This window comes from Piliocolobus tephrosceles, chromosome 11, assembly GCF_002776525.5.
Source record: "Piliocolobus tephrosceles isolate RC106 chromosome 11, ASM277652v3, whole genome shotgun sequence".
Taxonomy (NCBI): Eukaryota; Metazoa; Chordata; class Mammalia; order Primates; family Cercopithecidae; genus Piliocolobus; species Piliocolobus tephrosceles.
This window is the reverse complement of record NC_045444.1, coordinates 127,329,540-127,355,461: the sequence shown is the minus strand read 5'-3', so window position 1 is coordinate 127,355,461 and position 25,922 is coordinate 127,329,540. Positions and strand designations below refer to the sequence as shown.

General features: G+C 44.4%; 2 protein-coding genes across 5 annotated transcripts in view; one reads left to right on the top strand and one right to left on the bottom strand.

Moving 5' to 3' along the window:
- The window catches only part of SEPTIN2 (septin 2), a 39,072-nt gene extending 23,637 nt beyond the window's left edge, over positions 1-15,435 (bottom strand). The window contains exons 1-3 of one of the 3 annotated variants that reach the window (XM_023195111.2): positions 14,925-15,435; positions 6,062-6,087; positions 3,893-4,013 (exon numbers count right to left, since the gene is read on the bottom strand). In XM_023195111.2, coding sequence (XP_023050879.1) covers positions 3,893-4,013; positions 6,062-6,070 — 130 coding nt within the window. In that variant the 5' untranslated portion in view covers positions 6,071-6,087; positions 14,925-15,435. Of the gene's footprint in view, positions 1-3,892; positions 4,014-6,061; positions 6,088-14,568; positions 14,689-14,924 lie in introns of those variants that run through there. The other 2 variants (XM_023195110.1, XM_023195112.1) reach the window with 2 other exon arrangements.
- The window catches only part of HDLBP (high density lipoprotein binding protein), a 91,489-nt gene continuing 80,265 nt past the window's right edge, over positions 14,699-25,922 (top strand). Inside the window, exon 1 of one of the 2 annotated variants that reach the window (XM_023195104.2) lies at positions 14,699-14,965. The gene's annotated coding sequence lies outside the window, so the exon portion shown is untranslated. Of the gene's footprint in view, positions 14,966-15,247; positions 15,434-25,922 lie in introns of those variants that run through there. The other variant, XM_023195106.1, reaches the window with a different exon arrangement.

Below are 25,922 nucleotides of genomic sequence, written 5' to 3'. Positions count from 1 at the left end.
ATGTAGCCTAAATTTGCCCTGGCATGCTTATGGTGGTCCAAGCATTAGGGCATAGCCTGCTGCTCTTCCTTATTTGAAGGTGATTTTACCTTTCTCAACAATCCTCCTTCCTTTGTTCTCCTCTCTGCCTTTGCCTCTTTTAAAAAGTTCTAAGTTGCTAGTCAATCAGGACAAATAAGGAACGTGAGGTCCCGTTCCAGCCAATGGAAATGGCAGTAAGGCAGACACAGCAGGTTATAAATGACCCAGGTTATAAACGATCCTCTTTGTTCGGTGTACTCTCATGACAAAACTGATGGCGAGTGCACCCATTCTGTACAAAGTAAAAATGGCCTTGTTGAGGAAACTGAATTTATGTTCAAGTGCTATTTCCTTATGGCACCGAGGAACAAGCATTTCTTTTTTTTTCTGAGACAGAGTCTCGCTCTGTTGCCCAGGCTAGAGTGCAGTGGCACCAGCTCAGCTCACTGCAAGCTCCACCTCCCACATTCACACCATTCTCCTGCCTCAGCCTCCCGAGTAGCTGGGACTACAGGCGCCCGCCACCACCACACCCGGCTAATTTTTTATATTTTTAATAGAGATGGGGTTTCACTGTGTTAGCCAGGATGGTCTCGATCTCTTGATCCGCCTGCCTCGGCCTCCCAAAGTGCTGGGATTACAGGCGTGAGCCACTGTGCCCGGTCAAAACAAGCATTTCTAACATGTATTAGTCTGTAGTTTTCTTGTCATTTATAACAGGATAATGCTATCTTAATAAAATAGACTGGTAGGTGTTTCCTACTCATCTATTTTGTGAAGAAATTTGTATAAGACTTATATTAATCCCAGCACTTTGGGAGGCCGAGGTGGGTGAATCACGAAGTCAGGAGATTGAGACCATCCTGGCAAACACGGTGAAACCCCATCTGTACTAAAAATACAAAAACAAAATTAGCTGGGCGTGGTGGCGGGCGCCCGTAATCCCAGCTACTCGGGAGACTGAGGCGGGAGAACGGTGTGAATCCGGGAGGTGGAGCTTGCAGTCAGCTGCGATCGTGCCACTGCACTCCAGCCTGGGCGACAACGAGACTCCATCTCAAAAAAAAAAAAAAAAAAAAAAAATATCTATATTACTTCTACTGCCTGCCACGTACACCTTTTCTCATTTTTTAATTTCAATTTTCTTTTTTGGTGAGATGGAGTTTCACTCTTGTTGCCCAGGTTGTAGTGCAATGGTCAATCTCCGCTCACCACAACCTCCACCTCCCAGGTTCCAGCGATTCTCCTGCCTCAGCCTCCCAAGTAGCTAGGATTACAGGCCTGCACCACTACGCCCGGCTAATTTTGTATTTTTACCAGAGACGGGGTTTCTTCATGTTGGTCATGCTGGTCTCGAATTTCCCACCTCAGGTGATCCGCCTAGCCTCCCAAAGTGCTGGGATTATAGGCTTGATCCACCATGTTTTGAGATGGAGTTTTGCTCTTGTTGCCCAGGCTGCAGTGCAATGATGGGATCTCAACTCACTGCAACTTCCACCTCCCAGGTTCAAGCGATTCTCCTGCCTCAGCCTCCTGAGTAGCTGGGATTACAGGCATGTGCCAACACACCCAGCTAACTTAGTTTTTTTTTTTTTAGTAAAGGTGGGATTTCTCCATGTTCGTCAGGCTGGTCTCCAACTCCCAACTTCAGGTGATCTGCCCATCTCAGCCTCCCAAGGTGCTGGGATTACAGGCGTGAGCCACCGCATCCAGCCCATTTCTACTTATTTTTTGAGATGGAGTCTTGCTCTGTCCCCAGGCTAAAGTGCTGTGGTGCGATAGCTCACTGCAACCTCCGCCTCCCGGGTTCAAGTGGTTCTCCTGCCTCAGCCTCCCAAGTAGCTGGGTCACAGGCATGCACCACCATGCCCAGATTTTTGTATTTTTAGCAGAGCTGGGGTTTTACCGTGTTGGCCAGGTTGGTCTCGAACTCCTGACCTCAAGTGACCCTCCCGCTTTGGCCTCCCAGAGTGCTGGGATTACAGGCATGAGCCATCACGCCCGGCCAGTTACAATATTCCTAATGACAATTCAGTGGTCACTCCTCTTACCTTCAACCCCTGGTATGTGATGAATTTCTTTGTTCTGGCTACTTTTTTTTCTTTTCTTTCCTGGAGACAGGGTCTCAGTCTGTCACCCAGGCTGGAGTGCAGTGGCACAATCACAGTTCACCACAGGCTTGACATCTCAGGCCAAGGGGATCCTCCTACCTGAGCCTCTCAGGTAGCTGTGATCACAGGCACCCCCAGCAAGCCCGGCTGATTTCCCTATCTTTTGTAAAGACAGGGTTTCACCAGGTTGCTCTTGAACTGCTCTTGAGCTCTGGGGCTGCAGTGATCCACCCACCTTGGCCTCCCAGAGTGCTGGGATTACAGGTGTGAGCCACCACAACGGGCCTGTTCCGGCTACTTTTAAAGACCTCTGTTTATCTACGGTCTATTTGCTTATTACGTGCTTTAGTGTGCTTTTCTCTATTCCATCTTCTGCTTGTTGGTTCATCAGTAGCTTCTGGTAGCTTGTTATGATGCATCTTGGTATAGTTTTCTTTATATTTATTTTGCCTGGTATTTGTCAAGCTTCTTGGATCTGTGCATTTATAACTTTGCTGAAATTGGACAATTCCCAGGCATTATTTTTTCATGATTGTTTTTGTCTGTTTTCCTGTCTTCTCTGTGAGTATAATCCATATATTAGACTGTTTACAGGGTACCAAAGGACACTAAGGACACGTTCAGTTTCTTTTTTTTTTTTCCAGCTTTTCCCTTACTGTGTGCTTCTACTGTCCTTTCACTTCGGCCGTGTATAATGTGCTGTCAGGCTTATGATGAAAATTTCTTAGTCTTTCAAAGTTCCACTTGGTTCTCTGTTGTATCTTTATCTTATTATATTCATGTTTTCCTTTAAGTAATAGAGTTATTCTTTGCCAATTCTACTGTCTCTGTCATTTCTGGATCTGTTTCTATTGACTGATTTTTCTCCTGATTATGTTCAGGTTTTGCTTCTTTGATGCCACATAATTTTCTATTAGATATTGTGAACGTTACACTGTAAATGCCTGGATTTTTTTTTTTTTTTTTTGAGACAGGGTTTCATTCTCTCACCCAGGCTCGAGGCTTGAGTGCAGTGGCATGATCTCAGCTTACGGCAGCCTCAACCTCCTGGGCTCAGGTGAGAGGAGTTACAGGTACATGCCACCATGCCTGGCTAGTTTTCGTATTTTCTGTAGAGACAGGGTTTCACCATGTTGCCCAGCCTTGTCTTCAACTCCTGAGCTTAATCCTCTGCCTGCCTTGACCTCCCAAAGTGCTAAGATTACAGGTGTGAGCCACCATGCCTGGCCTGGAGGATATTTCTGAAATGGGTCACTTACATAGCCATTGGCAGGCCTTGGTTCCTTACTTGGTGGGCTTCCCTGTAAGCTGCTTGAGTGTTCTCTTGACATGGCAGCCGGCTTCCTCCAGAGTGAGGAATTTGAGAAAAGGCGAGGCGGGGGTCACAATGTCTTTCATGACCTAGTCTTAGAAAGCCACACACGTTCATTTCCACAATATCCTGCTGGCTACACAGGCAAAACCCTATTCAATGCAGGAAGGGTTAAGAAAAAGTTGTGAATACCAGCAGACAGGAATCACTGGAGGCCACTTTGGAGGCGAGCTGACACGAGTAAACTTTCACTACATGTAAATAACGAAGGGACAGAAAAATAATTTTGCTTCTCAGGAAAATTTTTGAATGAATATACATATATTTGTTCAAATTCCCAAGTTATTTGACTCTGCCTCTTACTTTATAGATCATGTTATTATACTCCAGAGATTGGAAGGGGGAGATACTTATTTAGTAAGTTGGAGACTATAAATTAATTTCTTACCGACCACCATCAGTGTGAACTCAAAACCTTTTTTCACTGATTTTCGGTGAACTTGATTGGGGAGATTTGCAAATCCAACATAGCCAGGAGTTTCTGGATTTATAAACTGAGTTGGTTGTTGCTAAACAAGATTAAAAACAAACAAACACCTTAGTAAGTTGCTTTTAAGATATAATCAGACGTGAAACATAGGTTATCAGTTTTCACAAATTTTTTAAAAAGTATAAACAAACACTTCCCGAAAGTCATAATTCTATCAGAAAACCAGCTGTATTCAATTAGGAGCATTAAAAAAAGAAAAACTAATCTAGTGTAACTCCTTAGTTATATGCTGACTGAAAATTAACACTGTGTTAATCAGTATTGTTTAGGAATTTAATAATACATAGAAGACACATGCTTAATACATCTTAACGCAATTTCAAATTTCAACTTGAGAGATTATGGAGTTCCAGGAAAATCAGTTAAGCTTACAAAGTACTGCTACAGCTGACAGTGCTTTGAATGAATGGTTTCATTCAACAAACTTGGCTAAGGAATAGCTTCCCCCAGGTATTAGGTGTGATGCATTTCTGAAAAGTATCCAGGAAAAAGGCATCTCTCTTCCTGTGATTCTAGCTCTATAGAAGTTTCACCGAGGGTGAGGCAGGCAAATTAGAGGTGGGATGTTGAATATCTAGTGTCAAAGATCAAGAAAGAACAGATAGAATGAGAAGATCACAGCTGACTACACTGAGGCATCAATATTTCTTGGTAGAATATCTGATAAGAGAGAGGACAGAGATGTGAGAAAGCAAGAATAGCAGAAGTAAAACCAGAATCTAGACAGTGGCATACTGAAAATGAGAAGAAATTTAAAAAATCAATTTATTAATTGAAAAAGGCAAGATACAAAACAGTATTTCCTTTAGGACTACATTTTGCAAATGTCTAGTCAAATGCACACACGGGTGAAAAAGAATATATGTAGCATATTAACAGTGGTTATTTCTGAGTGGTGAAATAATGACTTTTTTTTTTTTTTGCTTATCCGTGTTCCACGCTAACACTGGTATAAAATGCAAAAACTGGTATGATGATTTTGCATTGGATAGTAATGAACACCCATAGGACTCAAAGATAAAAAAACAGAGAAATAATAATCTTGTAACGTTAACCACAAGTTCTGCTTTTCTCAGAATGTTCTTTAGAACTAATTTCTCTCTGAACTAACTTGCAAGGGCTGATTTAAACCAATTTATCAAGTCTAAGAGCCCCATCAATTTCATCATAATAAATTATTAGAATTCTAAATTATTTGGTCTGCTGGGAATGTACTAAGGGGGCTAAAAGGACTGTTACTGATGTGTGTGAAAAAAAAAAAAAAGTAGAAGCCTGAAAAAAAAGAGAAAGCTCCAAGCTTTCAAGATGACAACCAGGCCGAGCGCAGTGGCTCACGCCTGTAATCCCAACACTTTGGGAGGCCAAGGCAGGTGGATCACAAGGTCGAGAGATCAAGACCATCCTGGCCAACATGGTGAAACCCCATATCTACTAAAATACAAAAAATTAGCCAGCAAGGTGGCACACGTCTGCAGTCCCAGCTACTCCAGAGGCTGGAGGCTGAGCCAGGGGAATCACTTGAACGTGGGAGGTCGAAGTTGCAGTGAGTTGAGATCATGCCACTGCACTCCAGACTGGTGACAGAGCAAGACTCCCGTCTTAAAAAATAATAATAATGAGGCCGGGCGGTGGCTCAAGCCTGTAATCCCAGCACTTTGGGAAGCCGAGACGGGCGGAACACGAGGTCACGAGATGGAGACCATCCTGGCTAATACGGAGAAACTCCATCTGTACTGAAAAAATAATACAAAAAACTAGCCGGGCGAGGTGGCGGGGGCCTGTAGTCCCAGCTGCTTGGGAGGCTGAGGCAGGAGAACGGCGTAAACCTGGGAGGCGGAGCTTGCAGTGAGCCGAGATCGTGCCACTGCACTCCAGCCTGGGCGACAGAGCGAGACTCTGTCTCAAAATAATAATAATAATAATAAAAAGACAACTAAATTAGAACTCTTTGTCTTAATGAATCAAATACACCAGTTGTATTAAAAATAATGAATCATACAAATCCAACAGCCTGAAAACATAACGCAATTTCTCCTTATGCTGTAGATACATGAAGTATGATCTTACCTTAGACATCTTTTGTGAAGCTTCGTCTGTTAAAAAGAAAAACACACAGACACACATAAACGCACATACATAGTATGCATGTATACACACGTATATTTAACAGGATGAACTGACCTGTAAAAAAACTTACACATAGGCAATGTAAAAAGAAAATACAATTTCAGAACCTTCCAAATTTATTTTGCCAAAGGGAAAAGTTAAGCGCTGACAGCGGGCTCATGTAATATTACTACTTTCATTGTTTCTGACTTGTGTTTAGATGTATACATTACCCAGACTCCCTATTCTTTATTCAAACCTAGACTAAATGACTGGGAGATAAGAGATCCTTATGACTGTTACTTCTTTACAAAAGGAAGTTAAATCCCTTCAAGTGTAATCAATAGTAGCCAATCAAATTTGTAACTTTAAATGGGCCTTAATACAGAAAATGTTGTAATTCTGTTTGGCACCTTCATTTTGCCTATATAAACAATCCTCATTTTACCCCACCCTGGGAGCACTGATCACCATTCTTTGGTGTAGCTCTGCTTATACTTTGTACTTAAATGAATTCTTTTAATTGAATCAGGAGCCTTTTGATTATTTTAGGTGACAGCATCTCAATTACTTCAAGTATTTCCCTAGGAATAAGACAAGCATCTATCATTACAAAGGTTAAATTCGATTAAAAAAAATAGGCCAGGTGTGGCGCTCCCGCCTGTAATTCCAGCACTTTGGGAGGCCAAGGTAGGCAGACCACTCGAGGTCAGGGGTTCGAGACCAGCCTGGCCAACATGGTGAAACCCCATCTCTACTAAACATATATTGATTCAGCCAGGAGTGGCGGCATGTGCTTGTGATCCCAGCTACTCAGGAGGCTGAGACAGAAGAATCGCTTGAACCTGGGAGGCAGAGGTTGCGGTGAGCTGAGATCATGCCACTGCACTCCAATCTGGGCGACAGAGCGAGACTCCGTATCAAAAAAAAAAAAAAAAAAAAATTAGATGGTGGCTGGGTGCAGTGGCTCATGCCTGTAATCCCAGCACTCTGGGAAGCAGAGGCAGGACTGCTTGAAGCCAGAAATTCAACACCAGTCTGGCACCATAGCAAAACCCTACCTCTACAAAAAAATTAAAAAATTTAAAAAAATTTTAAGTTGATAAAAACAACTGTATATATATATGCACACACATATTCCATATTTTCAATAATACTCAATTTTTTTCAGTACTGATTATATGTTAGACACTAGGGACACAAATGGGATACACACGATACACACTTTCCTGACCTCTGGAATTACGTCATTTCCCCTCTCTCTTTGAAACCTTTCAAGGAGTAAGGGGCGCTATTACATAGAAACTGTAACCTGAACATGTTTGCTGCCCATCTGAGTTTCCTAGAGCTACCTGAGAACTAGATTTTGACACTGGGGTACAGGGAGCAATGTGAACTACATTTACGAGGAAAGGAAATAGGACGGAAGGCATCTGAGTGTTTGAGAAATGTGACAATAGTTTTAAAGATACGTGGAATTTTTTTTTTCTTTTTGAGACAGAGTCTCGCACAGTCTCCCAGGCTGGAGGACAGTGGGTGATCTCAGCTCACTGCAACCTCCGCCTCCTGGGTTCACGTCATTCCCCTGCCCTCAGCCTTCCGAGTAGCTGGGACTACAGGGACCCACCACCAAGCCTGGCTAATTTTTTTTTGTTTTGTATTTTTAGTAGAGACGGGGTTTCACCGTGTTAGCCAGGATGGTCTCGATCTCCCGACCTCGTGATCTGCCTGCCTCGGCCTCCCGTAGTGCTGGGATTGCAGGTGTGAGCCACCGCGCCCGGCCAGGGATATGTGGAATTTTTATACAAATTTTAGAAACCCTGAAGCTTTGGAAAGCATAGAGTCTGTTGGCTAACTTTCAGTAACACCACCAAGAAAGATGACTGCTGTCAAATTTTATTCCCTCTGGAGCTTAGAAACTTATTAAAAAGCTGCTCTCACTTTGCCTCTCAATTCTGCTCCTCCAAATCTTAACTTCCTGAATACTGTGTACTCTGTTTCCCCTTTGACTGGAAATGTTCCCAACTACCTTGGAAGAAATGAGATCCCTGTATCCCCAATGTTATTTGGCTTGGTTAACCAAAGGATAGTAGCAGTAGGATTCAGGAGCCTTTAACCTCAGCATAACCTAAGAATTGAGGGCAAGTGTGAGTGTGGAGTAGAACTTCCTAAAGGGAGAGAGAACGGTCGGATGTAATAAAGACAGTTTTGGCAGAAGGAGTTGGCATCTTGTTTTCAAATAATATAGAGTTAAGTATCTGATTATGAAAGTTAAAACAAATTAATTAAAAATTAATTGAAAATAAAAAAATAATTAATTAAAAAAGTTAAAAAATTAACTTTCGTTAAAGAAAATAACAAATTAAGAGAAAAATATGGAGGAAATAGCAACTTCATCAAACCAGCAAAAATACAGAAAAGGAACAAGATGAAACAAAATCAGAAGTAATCCTAAATCAGCACAATGGGGACAAAATTCAAGAACATCAGTCATCAGTACAAATGTGAAATAACCAAATTATCTGCTTAAAGGAGACAGATTGGCCTAAAAAAAAAAAAAAAACAGTCCAGCCATAAGGTATATGCTTAAAACAAAGGAACAAAGAAAGGCTGAAAATAAAGGGACAAGGTAAAAAATAGCAGAGGCTAGTACAAACACGGAGGACCGACAACACTATTATCACCCAAGGTGGGAATGAGACTAAAAATAACTAAGCAGAATAACAGGGATAACAAGTTATAATGATAAAAGCAACAATTTATAGGAAAGATACAATATTCATAAGCCTATATGTTCAAATAATCACTGTAGATAAACACATAAAGCAAGGACTAGGAAAAATACAAAGTTAACTTAAGAAAAACAGAATTCAAATGAGAAACTTTAATAGTTCTCCGAGAACTGGACAGATTCAGTAAACACAGTATATGCAAGGACAGAGAAGAATTGAGTAATACAACAAATAAATCTGATTTAGCAGACACAGAGAAACTTGAATCAATACCTTAAAAAATGTTTAAAGTCATGTGTCTACCATAAAAAAAAAGCCTAACCAAAATTTGAAAAACATTTCCACAGTCAATGTTCTCAAATAATGATCTGCTTAAATTGGGGGGAAAAAGATGAAAAGTAACTCCCAGTAATTTGTTACATTACTGGATATCCCTGGGATCAAGGAGAGTAACAAAAGCAAAGCCACAAGCAATCTCTAGAAAGCAATGGAAGGAAGATAAAAGCAAAACTTACAAGATAAAACAGGAAATCAATAAAGAGAAAAAATGAATTATGAGGGGGGGAAAAAGAAGAGTAAACAAATCCAAAAGTTGGGTTTTTTTTGTTGTTTTTTGGAGACAGAGTTTCACTCTTGTCACCCAGGCTGGAGTGCACTGGCGCGATCTCAGCTCACTACAACCTCTGCCTCCTGGATTCACGCCATTCTCCTGCTTCAGCTTCCAGAACAGCTGGGATTATAGGTGTCCGCCACCACACCCAGCTAATTTTTGTATTTTTAGTAGAGATGGGGTTTCACCATGTTGGCCAGGTGAAACCTCCTGACCTCAGGTGATCCACCCATCCTGGTTTCCCAAAGTGCTGGGATTACAGGCGGGAGCCATCATGCCCGGCCTCAAAAGCTGGTTTTCTAAAACAAACTCCTCACAAGCCCAATTAAGGAAAAAATAGCAAATACACAAAAGAGCTAAAATAATGACAGAGGAGACTACATGTAGCAAAATGGCCACAAATCTGAAAATGTAGAAAAAATGGGCACCGTAAATTACCAACACAGAACCAAAAACTGGAAAATCTGCCGGAAACGAGTATCACTGAGCAGCTGATTAAAGACATACCAGTGAAAAGGACCAAGACTTGACGTTAGAGTTGAACTCCATCTAACCCTGGACAAGACCAAAGTCATTTAACTATTCCAAGCCTCTACGGAAAAAAGGGAAAACCATGTGTTTTATGAAGACAGCACGGTTTTAGTAACCAACGCAGATGGAGACATAAGAAAGGAAAAAAGGAATGAATGAACACCATAGGTCAATCTCACTCACAAATATAAATGCTAAAATCCTGAATAAAATAAATGCTAGCAATTAGATTCCAGGAATGTATCAAAAGCATCTATCAATATTAATCCAACACCACAATACTGGGAAAAAAAAAATCATGCATTAATAGATGCTGATGAGGCATATAAAATTCAGCTACCAAACGTAATGAAAACACTAAGTAAGAAAACTGCTGGCAAAGTGTGGTGGCCCACGCCTGTAGTACCAGCACTTTGGGAAGCTGAGGCAGAGAAGCGCTCGAGCTCAGGAGTTCAAGACCAGCCTGGCAACATGGTGAAACACTGTCTCTACAAAAAACACAAAAAAATTAGCTGGGCGTGGTGGTGGGCACCTGTAGTCTCAACTAAGTGGGAGGATCCCTTGAGCCCAGGAGGTGAAGGCTGTAGTGAGCCGAGATGGTGCTGCTGCATTCCAGTCTGGGTGACAGAGTGAGACTGCCTCAAAAAAAGAAAAAAAGGAAAACTGCTTAAATCTAATCAGGGTATTTCTGAAAACCAATGGCAAATGCTATTCTTTAAACAATAGAAAATTAAATCTATTTAAATGACAACCGATAATTAGGCAGGAATGTCTTTCCATAATTATTTTAAAACACTTATATGAAAACTTTTACATGAAGACCTATATAAAAAGTGAACAAAACCCTCATGTGCTGTCCATTATCCAGCTTCAACAATTAGCAACTCAAAGTCAATAATGTTTCATCTATTTCCACAATCATCACTGCCACTGCCTGGATGATTATGAAGCAAATACGAGATACAACATTTCAATTATATTCTACTATGCATATCTAAAAATAAGGGCTCCTAAAAATGACAAACCATCACCCATAGCTAGTTCCTTAATGCAATCAAATATCCAATCAGTATTCATATTCCCCATTCTCTCATTTTTTTTCATGTGAATCAAGATCCAAGTAAGATGTAAATACTGCAATTTCACCATGATTATTTAATACTACCTTGGTGAGTTTACTGAATATAATGAAACAAGAAAATGAAAACAAAATACTTTTTTGCTGATTGGACTGAATACACAGAAAATACAAATACTCGGCTGGGCGTGGTAGCTCATGCCTGTAATCCCAGCACTTTGGGAGGCCGAGGCGGGCAGATCACGAGGTCAAGAGATTGAGACCATTCTGGCCAACATGGTGAAACCCCATCTCTACTAAAAACACAAAAATTAGCCAGGTGTGGTGGTGCATGCCTGTAGTCCCAGCTACTCGGGAGGCTGAAGCAGAGCTTGCAGTGAGCTGAGATCACACCACTGCACCAGCCTGGGGAGAGCAAAACTCCGTTTCAAAAAAAAAAAAAAAAAAAAGAAAAGAAAATACAAATATTCCGGTTAAAAAAATTCTAGAATAAGATAATTTAGTAAGGTAGTTGAATATAAGACCTCAAGTCAGTCAAGTACCAGCAATGAATATCAACGAATTAGAAAAGGGGGCACATCATTTACAACAGAGTTTTAAAAAATCCAAACAAGTAGGGACCACACTAGAAAACAGGTCCTACATAAATCAAATCATTTTAATTTTCCCCAAATTAGCATACTATTTAGTCCATTTCTAACTGGAATCCCTAACAGTGTGGCTTTTTTCTTAAACGACTGGATAAAATGAGCTTCAAGTTCACATGGAAGGATTAAACGCCAATGCTGAGGAGAGAAAAGATCAGGCACTTGCCTTACTACCTATTACATGTATCTGATTTCAAACCCACACAGTGCAACATAAAAATACCAGAGAGCGCCTCTCCCACACCTCCACAGAACCCTCAGCCTCACTGAACCGTGCACACATATGGGAAAATGGAGAAAGCATTTGTCTTAAACTGACATTTCAACTTTGCTTTGACTTTACTGAGTTTCTCCCGCCATCTATTTTTTTCAGAAACATAAGTTGGATCCACAATGTTTTCTCTAATAATTAACTAATGTGAAATGGAAGGTGAAAGACGAATAATGAACCTTTGAAGCACATGGTTTTCAGTGAGAAAGCCTTGATCCAGCAACACAAACTGCCAACCACTGTGATTAACTTAAACACTGGGTGCAAACTGGATCAAAAATGTAGTCAAATGAAAATTTTATTTCTTCAGATCGTGTTTATTCCACAGGCCAGAAGTTGTTTAAAGTTCTTTAATCTTGACCCACAGCTTATTTCTTCCACAGAACATGTGCATCCCAATACACATAAAACACCACTTTTCCCAAAACAAAAGATACAAGATGAAGAACATCCTGCGATGTAGAACTCAGAAGGTCTATGATCTCTTATTCAAAGCATCTGGATTCTTTGGGTTTGGGGAAGGTCCACATTCAGCATAATCACATAACACTCCTAACAGGGACTGGGGCAGGGATAAGTGGCATGCATGACCACTAACAGAATAGACTATACAAATGGCCTCACCTCAATCCTGATGCCAAATGAGTTTCGGTGTTCCCTTTCCTCCACGCACACACACACACACACACACACAAACAAAACAAAACAACAACACAAACCCACAACTTTTTCTTTTACAGCAGTTTCTGTATGCTGGTAATGGGAATAAAAAGGGGCCCTGAGTTACCTTTATGAATGATAGAGGGAAACCCTGGCCCCTTTCCCCAGGTCACACTGCTAGTTTAAAAGTCAGTCAGAATGTAAATCTAATCTAATTAAAACGCTCTTGTTCTTTATTCTGGGCTGTGGCACTGGTGATAGAGATCAAGGTGGAAGTTGGGGAAAAAAAATCAGGACAACTTTTATAGCTAATGAGATCAATGCCAAGATTAGACGTAACAGTACACATTATGACTTAGGATGCTGGGTGGTGCAAAGAATCCACTAACGGGAGCTATGAAAAAATCAGTGAAAACAATGAAGCTCAAATTAGAAGTATCAAGAATCAGCTTTCATGACCCCTACACCATCATATTTTTCTTTATGACGGCAAAACTATTTTGAAACACTAAATATATCGCCAAGCACTGTGATTTAAGTCATTCGAAAACTACTTGAGAATCTACTAGGTGACAGACACCAACCGAGGCAATGGGTATGGGTAGCAATTTTTTTTTTTTTTTTGAGACGGAGTCTTGCTCTGTTGCCCAGGCTGGAGTGCAGTGGCCGGATCTCAGCTCACTGCAACCTCCGCCTCCCAGGTTCACGCCATTCTCCTCCCGAGTAGCTGGGACCACAGGCGCCCGCCACCTCGCCCGGCTAGTTTTTTCTATTTTTTTTTTTAGTAGAGACGGGGTTTCACCGTGTTAGCCAGGATGGTCTCGATCTCCTGACCTCGTGATCCGCCCATCTCGGCCTCCCAAAGTGCTGGGATTACAGGCTTGAGCCACCGCGCCCGGCCCTTGGTGGCAATATTAACATGTGCCCTGCCCCTCACGGTCCCAACAGTCCAGTGGACAAACACCATCTGGAACATCAGGCAGACACCTAAGCCTGTCCGGAGGAAATCTAATTTGGGCGGAATCCCACAAGCAGGGACTAGGTAAGGAGAAGGCAGTCAAGGTGGGAGGTAACCAGATTTGACAGTTTGGGCCATGGCCAAAAGTGTGGAAGTTTGAACTACAAGAAGTTCAGTACAGTTGGGTCATGTGTTTGCGTGGACGGAGGAGAGGGTCTGGCGGTACCGACAAGAATCAGAACGAAAAGGTAAAAAACCAACCAGGTGTGGTCTGGGCCCGAAGGCCAGGTCACAGCTGGGACTTCACTGAGATTATGGAGACCACAGGCTTGCTTCTCATCCCCGGACAAACTCGGCGGCCTCCAACCCCATACCCTACCCCCTGCTGCCTGTCCGTGCCTCGCTGGTGCAGCCCTTCGTCGCCTCTCCTCGCCGAAGGTACCCGCAGGCAGGGCCTAGTCGCTCTCTCCCCGCTTATGCGCCGCATCCAGTCGATGGGCTTGGAGGTTTGGAGCTGGCCAGTCCTCCACGCCTCCGGGAGGAAATGGCACCGTTAGAAAGACAAGATGGCCACACAAGCTCTAAGTGGCTGTCGGGCCTAAACCTGTATCCTCCCTCCAAGCACCAAACCTCCCGACCTCGGCGGCACTCGACGCCCCGAGGCCCAGTACCGACAACCGCGCAGTGGAATTCCCGCAGGGTCGCCAGGGGGTCACCGGAATCCCCACTCCCGCGACCGGCCCTGCCCGTGTCGGAGCCACTGTTACCGGCACTAGGACCGCCCGGGACAGGGAAGCCCACGATAGGGGCCGAAGAGCCCGGGCCCGGCCGCCCCTCCCCCACCCCGCCCCGCCGGCACCCCGGCAGGCCGACCACCCCCGAAGAGTATGGGACGAGCGGGGCGTCCTCCGCATCTCCTCGGGAGGGCCGGCCCGCAACCTGTGGCCCCGCCACGGCGGGGTACACTGGCGAGACACTCACCCGCCAAACAGCCCGAGAACAGGCGCCGACCGACCGCGCCGCGGACCCGCCCAGAGCCCGCGGCCGGCTCACACCCCGTCCCGCCCAGTGCGCAGGCGGATTGCGTCACCACGTCACCCCGCCCCTTTGCCAACTCCTTCCTGGCTCGGCGCGGCCCGGCCTTCTTCCCCTCCCCCATGCGGCCGGCTTCCGAGTGCGCAAGCCCAGACTCGTTCGCGTTGTCCGCCTCTGCGCAAGCGCCGTGCTCCTCCCACGGCGGTTGGCCATATAGAGGCTGGGGGTGGGGGGGAGGTCAAGCGTAGCCTCTTCTCCTTTACCAAGATGGCGGCTTGTCCCTGTTTCGCCACAGTTCCTACCTTATGAGCTCGGTTTTCTTATGCTAATAAGAGTGGAACAGGTAAGGAGAATCTTCGCCTTGCGGTGGGTAACTGGAGTCGGGGGAAGGCCGTTTGTTAGAAGGAGACAGGTGCCCACTGAGGAGGAGAGAGGCGGTCGGGGGAGGGCAGGTGGTGGCGGGAGTGCGGAGCGATCACGGGGAGGGGGAGCCTTCGCCTCTGCTCCTGTCCTCCAGGAAAATGGCGGCAGCACCGAGCTGGGGCGCCGAGGACGACTGGGCGGGGGACGGCGAGCGGCCGCGCGAAACTGGTCTAGCCCACCACCGCCGCCGTCTCGATGATCGGGGGGCCTCTCCGGGATTGGCTGCGCGCACGTCACGTGGGGCCGACGGGTCCTGCGCAGACCATCGAGTCGGGCGTCCCTCCCCGGGGACGTGGCCTTCCTGTGCCCGGGCTGGGGCCCGCCGCCCCGCGGGGGAGGGCGGAGCTGGCGCGGCCCCTAGCTTTCTCCTTCTGGTGTGGGGCCCGAGGTGAGACCTGGGGAGTGCCCCGCAAGCCCGCGAGCAGCGACGTGGCTCGGGGACGGGAGGGTGCCGTGCCTGGCTGCGGCCTGAGCGGGATGGGCGCGGGCGGCTCCGGCCCGCGGGTTGTGCCCCGGCCCGGGGTGTCCTTTCCTCCCTCCCGCGTGGCCTGGAGGCACTGCAACTGTCCGAGACTCACGTCAAGGCTCGGCGCAAATACCCCTCGTTCAGGAAGCCTTCCTAGGTTTCCCCCGCTTAGAGGAAGCACTTGCTGAGTTCCTAATGGCTGACCCGCATCGTGTTGGGAACCTGAGCCTCGCTGACACCATGGCATGTTGCTAGGGTATTTTTGTGCGTAGCTCCTCTGAAAAGGGATTAGGTGTTCAGGGCTAGCTGCTACATATCCTCTCCATTCGACTTAGAAAATGAGAGAGGGTCAGACTTGACATGGTGTTTGGACGCCATGTAAAATCGAAAGAAGTCGACTTGGACTTTGCTTATTAAACAGTGCTTGTGGTCAAATGAAACGTCTGAAGGAATGTGGATGAGTCGTAATCTTCAGGAACATGATGATTTGCCCCTCAGTTTTGCGTTTTATGTTCTCAGATTCATAGCTACCCTATACCCTAAGCCCTCAAGCAATGACTTCACATTTATTTGGTGTCTGCTTAAGGATAATCAGTCACTTTCTTAGCAGGTAACTTCCTTAAAACCCTATTAAGATAGGTTAAGTCACAATTAGGATTTTGTCTAAGGCTCCTGGTAGCGGCACATTGCATAATAAGCTTAATGTTCATTTAGGGAAGCAAATCTGGGATGCTGAAACACTGGATGAAACGTAGTGCCTAGGTTTACATTTTGATTTTTGGACAGCTAAAAGTGTCCCTAGGCTAAATTCATTAAGTACACATGATATTAGGATACTTGGCAATGGTATTTAAAAATAGTTGAAAAGGTGTTTGGGTAAGAATTATTTCCATCGTTTCAATTGCCGAATCTCTGGGTCTGAAACATCAACCTATCAAGAGTTTTAGACTTGGAGAAAATGGAGCTGGAGCCTACTGCCTCAAGCTCAGGGACAGCATTTGAAACCCCGTTAAATAATTCATCATGAGGATTAAACTTTCCTGTTACTACCATTAGTTTTGCTTGATGCCAAGCACCGTTTAAGGGACTTAGCTCATCTTATCATGAGTCAAATTAACGTCACTGGGGTAAAAGTGCATTGAGTGTAAGGAGAGTACCTCTAAGACGTAGTTGACCTATGTCCCGTCCCTCAGCGCCACTTGGCTTAATCGAATCCCTGTCACAGTGTCCTCTCCAGTGGGCAAAGCTAACTTCTCAGTGGCCTGGTGGGAGAATTTCTTCTTGAGTAATTAAGTATTTTTCCAGGTTTTGTTGTTTTGGCCTTCCAGTTGTCTGACTTCAGCCTCATGGCCTCACTTCTTCATTTCAATTCAAAAAAATATTTGCTGGAAATTGCTGTGTAAGGTTAAGGGTTCTGCAGATACAGAGGTTAAGAGGATATAGACTTTTCAGCCGGGCACAGTGGCTCATGCTTGTAATCCCAGCACTTTGGGAGGTCAAGGCGGGTGGACACTTGAGGTCAGGAGTTCGAGACCAGCCTGATCAACATGGTGAAACCCCCGTCTCTACTAAAAATATAAAAATTAGCCGGGCATGGTGGCGCGCACCTGTAATCCCAGCTATTCAAGAAGCTGAGGCATCGGAATCTCTTGAACCCAGGAGGCAGAGGTTGCAGTGAGCTGAGATTGTACCACTGCACTCTAGCCTGGGAGACAAAGTGAGACTACGTCTCAAAAAACCAACAAAAAAGGGTATAGATTTAGGCCGGGCGCCGTGGCTCAAGCCTGTAATCCCAGCACTTTGGGAGGCCAAGACGGGTGGATCACGAGGTCAGGAGATCGAGACCATCCTGGCTAACACGGTGAAACCCCGTCTCTACTAAAAAATACAAAAAAACTAGCCGGGCGATTTGGCGGGCGCCTGTAGTCCCAGCTACTCGGGAGGCTGAGGCAGGAGAATGGCCTAAACCCAGGAGGTGGAGCTTGCAGTGAGCTGAGATCCGGCCACTGCACTGCAGCCTGGGCGCGAGACTCCATCTCAAAAAAAAAAAGGGTATAGATTTTTCTTTTCCTCAAGCAGCTTGTGGTCTAGTGTGAGAGACTCATTTGTAGAAGAGAAATTACATTATAGTGTGATAAGTTCAATGATAGAAATATATATATATAAGGTGTGGACATAGGAAACAGGCTGTGATTACCTGTTGGAAAGTCTTCCTATAGAATGTGGTCCTTGAACTGGTAAAAGACGAGTAAGAGTTTTTCCAGGTGGTGTTGAGTGTACAGGAAGACTAGGAAAGAGGAGGCCGACGTTTATAGTTGGCGGCATACGTGGACAACAGGTTGAGAATTTGGTATACTCTTGCCATTGCAAATGGTAGAGGGCTTGGCTCAGACTGTGTACTGAAGGACTTGATGCCCTTCGGTAAGTTTTATCTGAGATACTCTGACCTGAACAGAATTTGAGATGATTGCGCTGGGTCCACCTGGATCACTTACGATCCTTCATGGGTCATATGGATTCTCCATTAGTGCGTCCCAACTGAAACTTACAGGAAGGGCTTAAGCAGAAAACATGCTTTTTGGAGTACAAAGTGGTAGTTTTATTTGGTATGACCCGTTCATTGTGCATCTATCCCATAGGCAAATGGTGATACGAAGCTTTTCCCTCTTCTGGTCAGCAGTAACCAAGTTCTGGAAGAAGCATACCATGCAGCTTTCCCTGTTGCCAAATTATGATGACACAAAGTCCAAAATGCACGTAAAGGTTTTTCACCAAGTAGAAAAGCAGAGAACCCCAACCAGTATAATGTGTCAGAATGCTTTTCCCCTTAAATTGTAAAAGCACCACAACGTTCAACATTTGGAAACCAAGAAAATAATGAAAAGAACCTTTTTTCATGTGTGTATTTTAAAAATTGGTTACATGTTATTTTTTGGTCTTTTTAAAGTCAGAGACATTTTAGAAGTGAAATCCCTAGTAGGCTATTGTTTTACCAAGCACACTGAAGTTCCTGGAATACCGTTGAAGATGAGCCAGACGCTTGTTCTGACACGTGTCTGGACATCATGTGGTTGTGTTAATCATCTTGTTGATACTTGCTGTTAATTTGATAACAATGCATTGACTACATACTCTCCCTTACTACTTTTTATTAGCATTTGTATTAATCTTATTTCAAATCAAGGTTACATCTTCATGTAATTTATAGAGTCAGATAATCCTAGAAAGGCTTGTAAGGAAGAAGTACCAACGTCCTTCCCCTAATCCCTTCCCCTAATCGTGTTTCCTCCCCTGCAGAGTATCTACTTTAGCCTTAGTAGATTTCCTTGATCTTTGCCTCCAACTCTGAAGAGCATATTTGCTTGACATCTATATTTACGTCCCCCCAACCCGTTTCATGTGATGTCTCTTCGCTTGACACTAAGAATAGGTAGGAAGTTCCTAGCTTTCTTTCACCCTCTGCCTTCTCAGTGCAAACAGATCCATGGCTGCCCAAAGTGATTGATGGTTAATCTATCTATTAACCATTAATAGATATGTTCAGTATTGATTGTTTAGTTCAGTATTGATTGTTTATATTATGACTCCATACTGCCTTTTACAGCTGGACGAAGTGGTATGATAGGATTGTTTTCCCTTTTCTGCATAACTTTGTGTTTTCCTGGGTTATTACAAGTGTTATTTGTTTTTGTTTGCTTGCTGCTTGCTCAGTTTTCTTTATCACTACAATTCAACCCCAAATTCTGAACCAATTGTCTAAATCTTTCAAGAAATTGTCTGATTTCTTTTGATGAAAATTAGTATTCCTATCATTTTATCTTGAGTAAATCTCTTCCAGCGCCTCCAATCTGCTGCAGGCTTGTCTGTGCCTGGAATCTTCTTGTAAATCTCATCACTCCCTCTTCTGTTGGAGCCTTACTTTTGTGTTTGGAGTCCTCTTGTGTTTGGAGCCTATGTTATTCTCTTGATTTTACTCTCTCACTTTCCTTCACTAGTTGCCTGAGAGGTGCATGGCAGATGAAGTTTTGAGAATGTGTATGTATGAAAGTGCTTCATTCTGCTTTTATCCTGAGTAGGAGTTTGGACATCATTTCGCTCCTCTGTCTTTAAGCTTCAGTGTTACTGAAGTCTTAAGCTGTTCTGTTTCTTTTTTCTTTCTATTGATACATAACATTTTTAGAGCCTTTGTGTGTGACTATGTTTTCCTCCATGAAACCTGAAGGCTTTTCTTTCTTTTTTTTTTCTCCTTTCTTTCTATTTCTTTTGTTTTTTTGAGACACAGCGTCTTGCTCTGTTGCCCAGGCTGGAGTGCCGTGGTGCTGTCATAGCTCACTGTGACTGCAATCTCTGGGGCTTGAGTGATGCTCCTGCCTCAGCCTCCCAAGTACCTGGGACTACAGGCATGCACCACCACACCCGGATAAGTTTAAAAACTTTTGGCCGGGCGCGGTGGCTCAAGCCTGTAATCCCAGCACTTTGGGAGGCCGAGACGGGCGGATCACGAGGTCAGGAGATCGAGACCATCCTGGCTAACACGGTGAAACCCCGTCTCTACTAAAAATACAAAAACTAGCTGGGCGAGGTGGCGGGCGCCTGTAGTCTCAGCTACTCGGGAGGCTGAGGCAGGAGAATGGCGTAAACCCGGGAGGCGGAGCTTGCGGTGAGCTGAGATCCGGCCACTGCACTCCAGCCCCGGCAACAGAGCAAGACTCCGCCTCAAAAATAAAAATAAAATAAAAAATAAAAATAAATAAATAAAAACTTTTTGTAGACATGAGCTCGCTATGTTGTCCAGGCTGGTCTTGAACTCCTGGCCTCGAGTGATTCTCCTGTCTCAGATTCCCAAAGTGCTGGGAGTGAAGGCTTTGTCTCAGAGTCTTTTCTTTTTTTTTTTGAGACGGAGTCTTGCTCTGTCACCCGGGCTGGAGTGCAGTGGCCGGATCTCGGCTCACTACAAGCTCCGCCTCCCGGGTTTACGCCATTCTCCTGCCTCAGCCTCCCGAGTAGCTGGGACTACAGGCGCCCGCCACCTCGGCCGGCTAGTTTTTTTTTGTATTTTTTAGTAGAGACGGGGTTTCACCGTGTTAGCCAGGATGGTCTCGATCTCCTGACCTCGTGATCCGCCCGTCTCGGCCTCCCAAAGTGCTGGAGAGTCTTTTCTTTCTGCGAAATTCAGAACTCCCAGAACAATGATGTCCCTTGGAGACTGTTTTCATCCAACGTCTTGCCTACTCTTTGGTCCTGTTTCTTTGCAACTCTTGTTCTTCAATGCCGGGCATTTTTGTTGATTTATTGCTTTGATTTCTTCCTATTTGCTCTCTCTTTCTAGACTTCTACTCTTGGACCTTCTGGATTGGCACTCGTAATTTTCTTAAGTTTTTTCGTTTTTTTCCCCCCATCTAAGATTTTTGTTTTTGTTTTTATCTTATAAATCGTAAATTGACAATTTATACTTGTACGTATTTATGGGGTACAAAGCGATGTTATAATTTACTGTAAATAATAAAATCAAGTTAACATAATTCATCACTTCAAATACTTTTTTTGTTGTGAAAGCCATTTGAAATTTACTCTTTTGAAATCGACATTATTATTTACTATATTCACCATGCTGTACAATATATCTCCAAAAAGAAAACCACATTCCTCCTGTCTAATTGATGTTTTGTACCCTTTGGTTTTTCATTTTCTGGAAGTTATTCTCAAGTTTATCTTCCAGCCCTTCTACTGAGGTTTTTCTCATTTCTAAGAGCTTTTTATTGTTTCCTCTATTCCTATTTTATAACCTATTTTTTGTTTCATGAATGTGGTATCTTCTCTTAACTGTTTGAAGATACTAATGAGTTTTTTTTTTTTTTGTTTCCTGTTTTCATTTTCCTTAAGCCACTATTGAGGCTGCTTTGGTTTGTTTTGGGTTTTTGGCTTTTGTCAGAGCCTTTTCTCGGCTATGCGGTGGTGGTCTTGTGCCTGCTCGTGAGTCAGAGGGCCTCTGAGCCTGTGTCTGTGGCTTGCTGACTGTGGCTTTCACTGCAGAGGCACCTGGCCGGGCCATTTCCTTACAGCACCCCTGTCAGCTTCTTTGCATTTCTTCAGATTCCCCAGAGAAATATGTAGCCCTTTGCCTGGCTACGTGGCCCTGAGGAGAGAGGCCTGGGAGCACAGCAGTACCCATAGAAGAGCTTACTTCTGTCTTTGCAGAATTATTTCCCTCCTCTGTAACTGCTGTCTGTAGTCCAAAGATACTACTTCTCTTTGTAGACAGAAAAACGATACCATTTTGCCGTGATGGGAGAGGGACCGTGCTGGTTGGCTCTGTGTGGCTGTGCAGAGTTGTGGGGTGCATCTTAGGGACCTTCCTTTTAAACCTATCAGCCACCTCTGTTTTTGATTCAGGTCTCCTGGCTTCCAGTCATACTGCTAGTTGGCCTTCCCCATTGCCGATACGGGATTCAGCCCTTGTAGGTCTATTTCCAGTTTCTAGCCTCCAGTATTTTAATGTTCTTATCTCTAGTCCTAGTCTTCGTTGTTGTGATTTGTATCTTAAAAAAAAAATCCTTTACTATCATTTTAGTGGTGCTTCAGGAAGTAGTGTAAATGTATTGATCTGACAGCTGCCCATGCTAGAGACACTGTTCTAGGAAGTGGGCTAGAATAAGGAAGAAGCGGGTGTGTTCTCCTGTGCTTTCGTGGAGGTCACGTTTTGGTGAGGGGTGTCAGGCAGTCAGCACACCAGCAGATATGCAGTATGTCCAATGTGGACAAGAAGGAAGGAGGAAAATGGGAGTATCGAGGAGAGGAGAGTGGGGGACACAGCGGCAGTTTGGCGTAGTGGGGAGGCCTTGCTGATTGAGCGACAGTTGATTCAAACCTGCGGGGAGCAAACAAGCCCTGAGCAGCGATCCGGGGAAGAACTTTCTAAGAGGAACGGACGGGGGTGAAAAGCACAGGGGCAGGACTGTGTTGAGCACGTTGGAGGAATGTGGAATGCCAGTTACTAGACCAGTGTGGGGCAGGGCTGGAGGGTGTAGGAGATGGGCAGGTCAGGGGAGGAGGCGGGGCTGCTCACGGTCCCATCTTGATACCTTTGGAGAGCTGGAGCAGAGTGACCCAGTACTGGTGGTGGATCATGGCGAAGTGACCATGGGCCACACCATTCATGACATTTCTCACTTTTCCCATCACCTGTGGGAGGCAAGGATTGTTGTCATCACAGGTCGAGGCAGACCCTGAGGCTAAGACTAGAGTTAGTGGTTTGGCTCTAGTTTGTGCCTTCAGCTGCTTCACTGCTTCCCTATCCTGGCCTTGTCAGTCAGCCTCAGTCTACCATCTACCCAGGTCTGCGTACCCCCCAAAACAGTATACACTTTGACGCTTTTCTGCAAGCACAATTACTTTTTGGGGAGCCCTTCTCTTAAAGCAGGGTAGATTAATGTTTGTGAATGAAATGGAACTTTGGCAGGCTGAAGTGTCTCAGGTCATCAGCTTATGTTGTCTACTGTGTGACTAATTGAGGCAAAAGATGTCCTTTTTAATAGTATTTTCTCATCACTTTTGCCTGAATGCTCTTTAGGAATGTTCTTTTTGGCGTACAACTTGAGTTTCACTTAAATTTGTAATTCTTTCTGTTCATTCCTACTGCTCTGCTGCCCAGAAGTGGATTCTGCTTTGTCTTACGAGCATTGCTGAAACACTGGTAGAAAGGTGGATGGATTGGTTGTGATTACTTTGAGCTTCACAGTAGAGAAATTCAAATGGTTAGTAAGCTCAACAAGGTTTTTGTCTCACTGATGATCAGAGTTGCCGTTAAAATCGTATTTCCCCAACATCAGGCTGGAAAAAAAAAAAAAAAAAACTTCATCATTTTAGTTGTCCTCAAAGGAGAAGAGGACAGGTGTTCTGTAATCAGGTGTTGTGAGTGTAACTAAACTCTTTGGGAGGTGGGCAGTTTTACCTTGGTGATATCTGTTAATGCATTCCCTGTAATCATGTAATTCCATTTCCAGTTCAATTTATCCTATGGAGGTACAGGCCCAAGTGAGCAGAGGATGTTCTTTTCAGCATTGTTTATAATCGAGAGAAAAAAAAATTAGTTCAAGGGTCCTGTTAGGAGGGGATTTATTAAGGAAAGTATGTTTACTCCACTCAACATGTAGTTGTTAACAAATGAGGTACATTTGTGTTTGATACTTGGAAAGATGACCATGATGTCTTTTCAAATGAAAAGAAGTGTAGCAAATGGTGAAAGAATGGGTATAAGATCCTATCTTTATTTAAATCATGTATTAAAATTATAATTAAAGTATAATTAAAATTACAGTTTTGAAGATACACTTTAGAATATATTTCTTGGGAAAGCCTCATGGAGGGTTACCAGTCTTTACATTGTTTTGTTGAGTTATATTTTACAATACTTTTAAAGCTAAAAAATCACATTCCTTGGTAGAGCATCCCTACAGCAGGCCCACTGCAGTGTTAATCTATTAAGACTGCCTATGTTAATTAAACCATTATTCATGTAGCCCCCACCTGTCCCATTTCAGTCTCTCAGGAGGCTTAGCTGTGTCCGAGAGACCCCAGTGCTGTGGCCACAGGTCTCTCCTGGGGCAAGAAGAGGTAAGAAGCGACTGATGCCAAAGTCAGCAGTCAGCAAGCAGCAGGAGCAGTCTTGACGAATTCCTTCAGATAAGCATCTTTCAGACCTACTCTAGGGCTTGCCTTTTCCCTCTGTAGTCTCAGAAGTTCTTGGGGTGGACCTTGTGAGGCCTGCAGCAGTACTTGCCATCTTAGGTACAGAAGGGTCTTAGGTACAGAAGGCACGACAGTGATTCTTTCTCCCTGACTCAACAAAAGTTGAGATGTTTATCCAGGTTAGGATGGCACTGCCCCACCCGTCCCCCCAGAAAAAAAAAAAAAAGAAATGAAAGGATGGTGTCTTTGACTGGATGGGAGTCAGGAGACCTCACTTCAATTTTGGGCTTTTCTTTTTTTTTTCATAGGTTCAGAGCTACTCCCTGGACCTGTTCTTATCAGCCTTATGACTTGGGGACTTGGGATACTTTTTTTTTTTTTTTTTTAGTTTATTGAGATGGCGTCTCACCCTGTCACCCAGGCTGGAGTGCAGTGGCACAGTCTCGGCTCACTGCAACTTCCGCCTCCCAGGTTCGAGCAATTCTCCTGCCTCAGCCTCCTGAGTAGCTGGGACTATAGGCATGCACCACCACGCCTGGCTAATTTTTGTGTTTTTAATAGAGACGGAGTTTTGCCGTGTTGGCCAGGCTGGTCTCGAATTCCTGACCTCAAATGATCTGCCAGCCTCGGCCTCCTAGATTGCTGTGATTACAGGCATGAGCCACTGCTCCTAGCCTGACTTGGGGTACTTTTAGACCTATAGGACTTCAGTTCCTTCCTTTTAAAAATAAGAAAGCTGAGGCCGGGCACGGTGGCTCACGCCTGTAATCCCAGCACTTTGGGAGGCCGAGGCAGGCAGATCACCTGAGGTCGGGAGTTTGAGACCAGCCTGAGCAACATGGAGAAACCCCCGTCCCTACTAAAAATACAAAATTAGCTGGGTGTGGTGACTCATGCCTGTAATTCTCGCTATGGGAAGGCTGAGGCAGGAGAATTGCTTGAACCTGGGAGGCAGAGGTTGCAGTGAGCCAAGATCACGTCATTGTACTCTAGCCTGGGCAACAATAGCAAGACTCCTGTCTCAAAAAAAAAAAAAGAAAAAGAAAGAAAGAAAGCTAAATCTCTGAGTGGGTTTTTCATTTTTCATTTTCATTTTTTTTTTTTTTAAAAACAGATGCCTCAGGACCTGGGTAACTCAGTTTATCAGAAATTCGGTTTTCAAGCTTGGAAGGATAACGCTTGGAGCCGACAGTCGCTCATAAAACATCCGATTTTGTGGTCCCTTTTAAAAATCCTTTTGTTATTTAAAAATCCTCACCTCTTAAAACTTTTTATTCTTTGCTTCCTGTATACCAGTCATCACGCTATTTATTTCTAGCAGTGGTTATCACCGGGGTGATTTTTGTTACCCAGGGCACATCTGGCAGTGTCCAGAGACCTTTGTGGTTGTCGTGACCTACAATCGTCTGGTGGTTGCGGCCAGAGATGCTTACATCCTCTGGTGCACAGGGCAGCCCCTGCAACCGAAGTATTCGACTCAAAATGTCAGCAGCACTGAGGCTGAGGAGCCCTGCTGTAAAGGGTCGGTCCTTGAAAGGGCTGTAGGGTATAGCCATCACAGGCCCCGTGTTTTTGGTTGGAAAGAGTAGAGCCTGACCAGGTCCGGTGGTTCACACCTGTAATCCCAGCACTTTGGGAGGCCAAGGCGGGTGGATCACCTGAGTTCAGGAGTTCGAGGCCAGCCTGGCCAACATGGTGAAACCCCATCTCTACTAAAAATGCA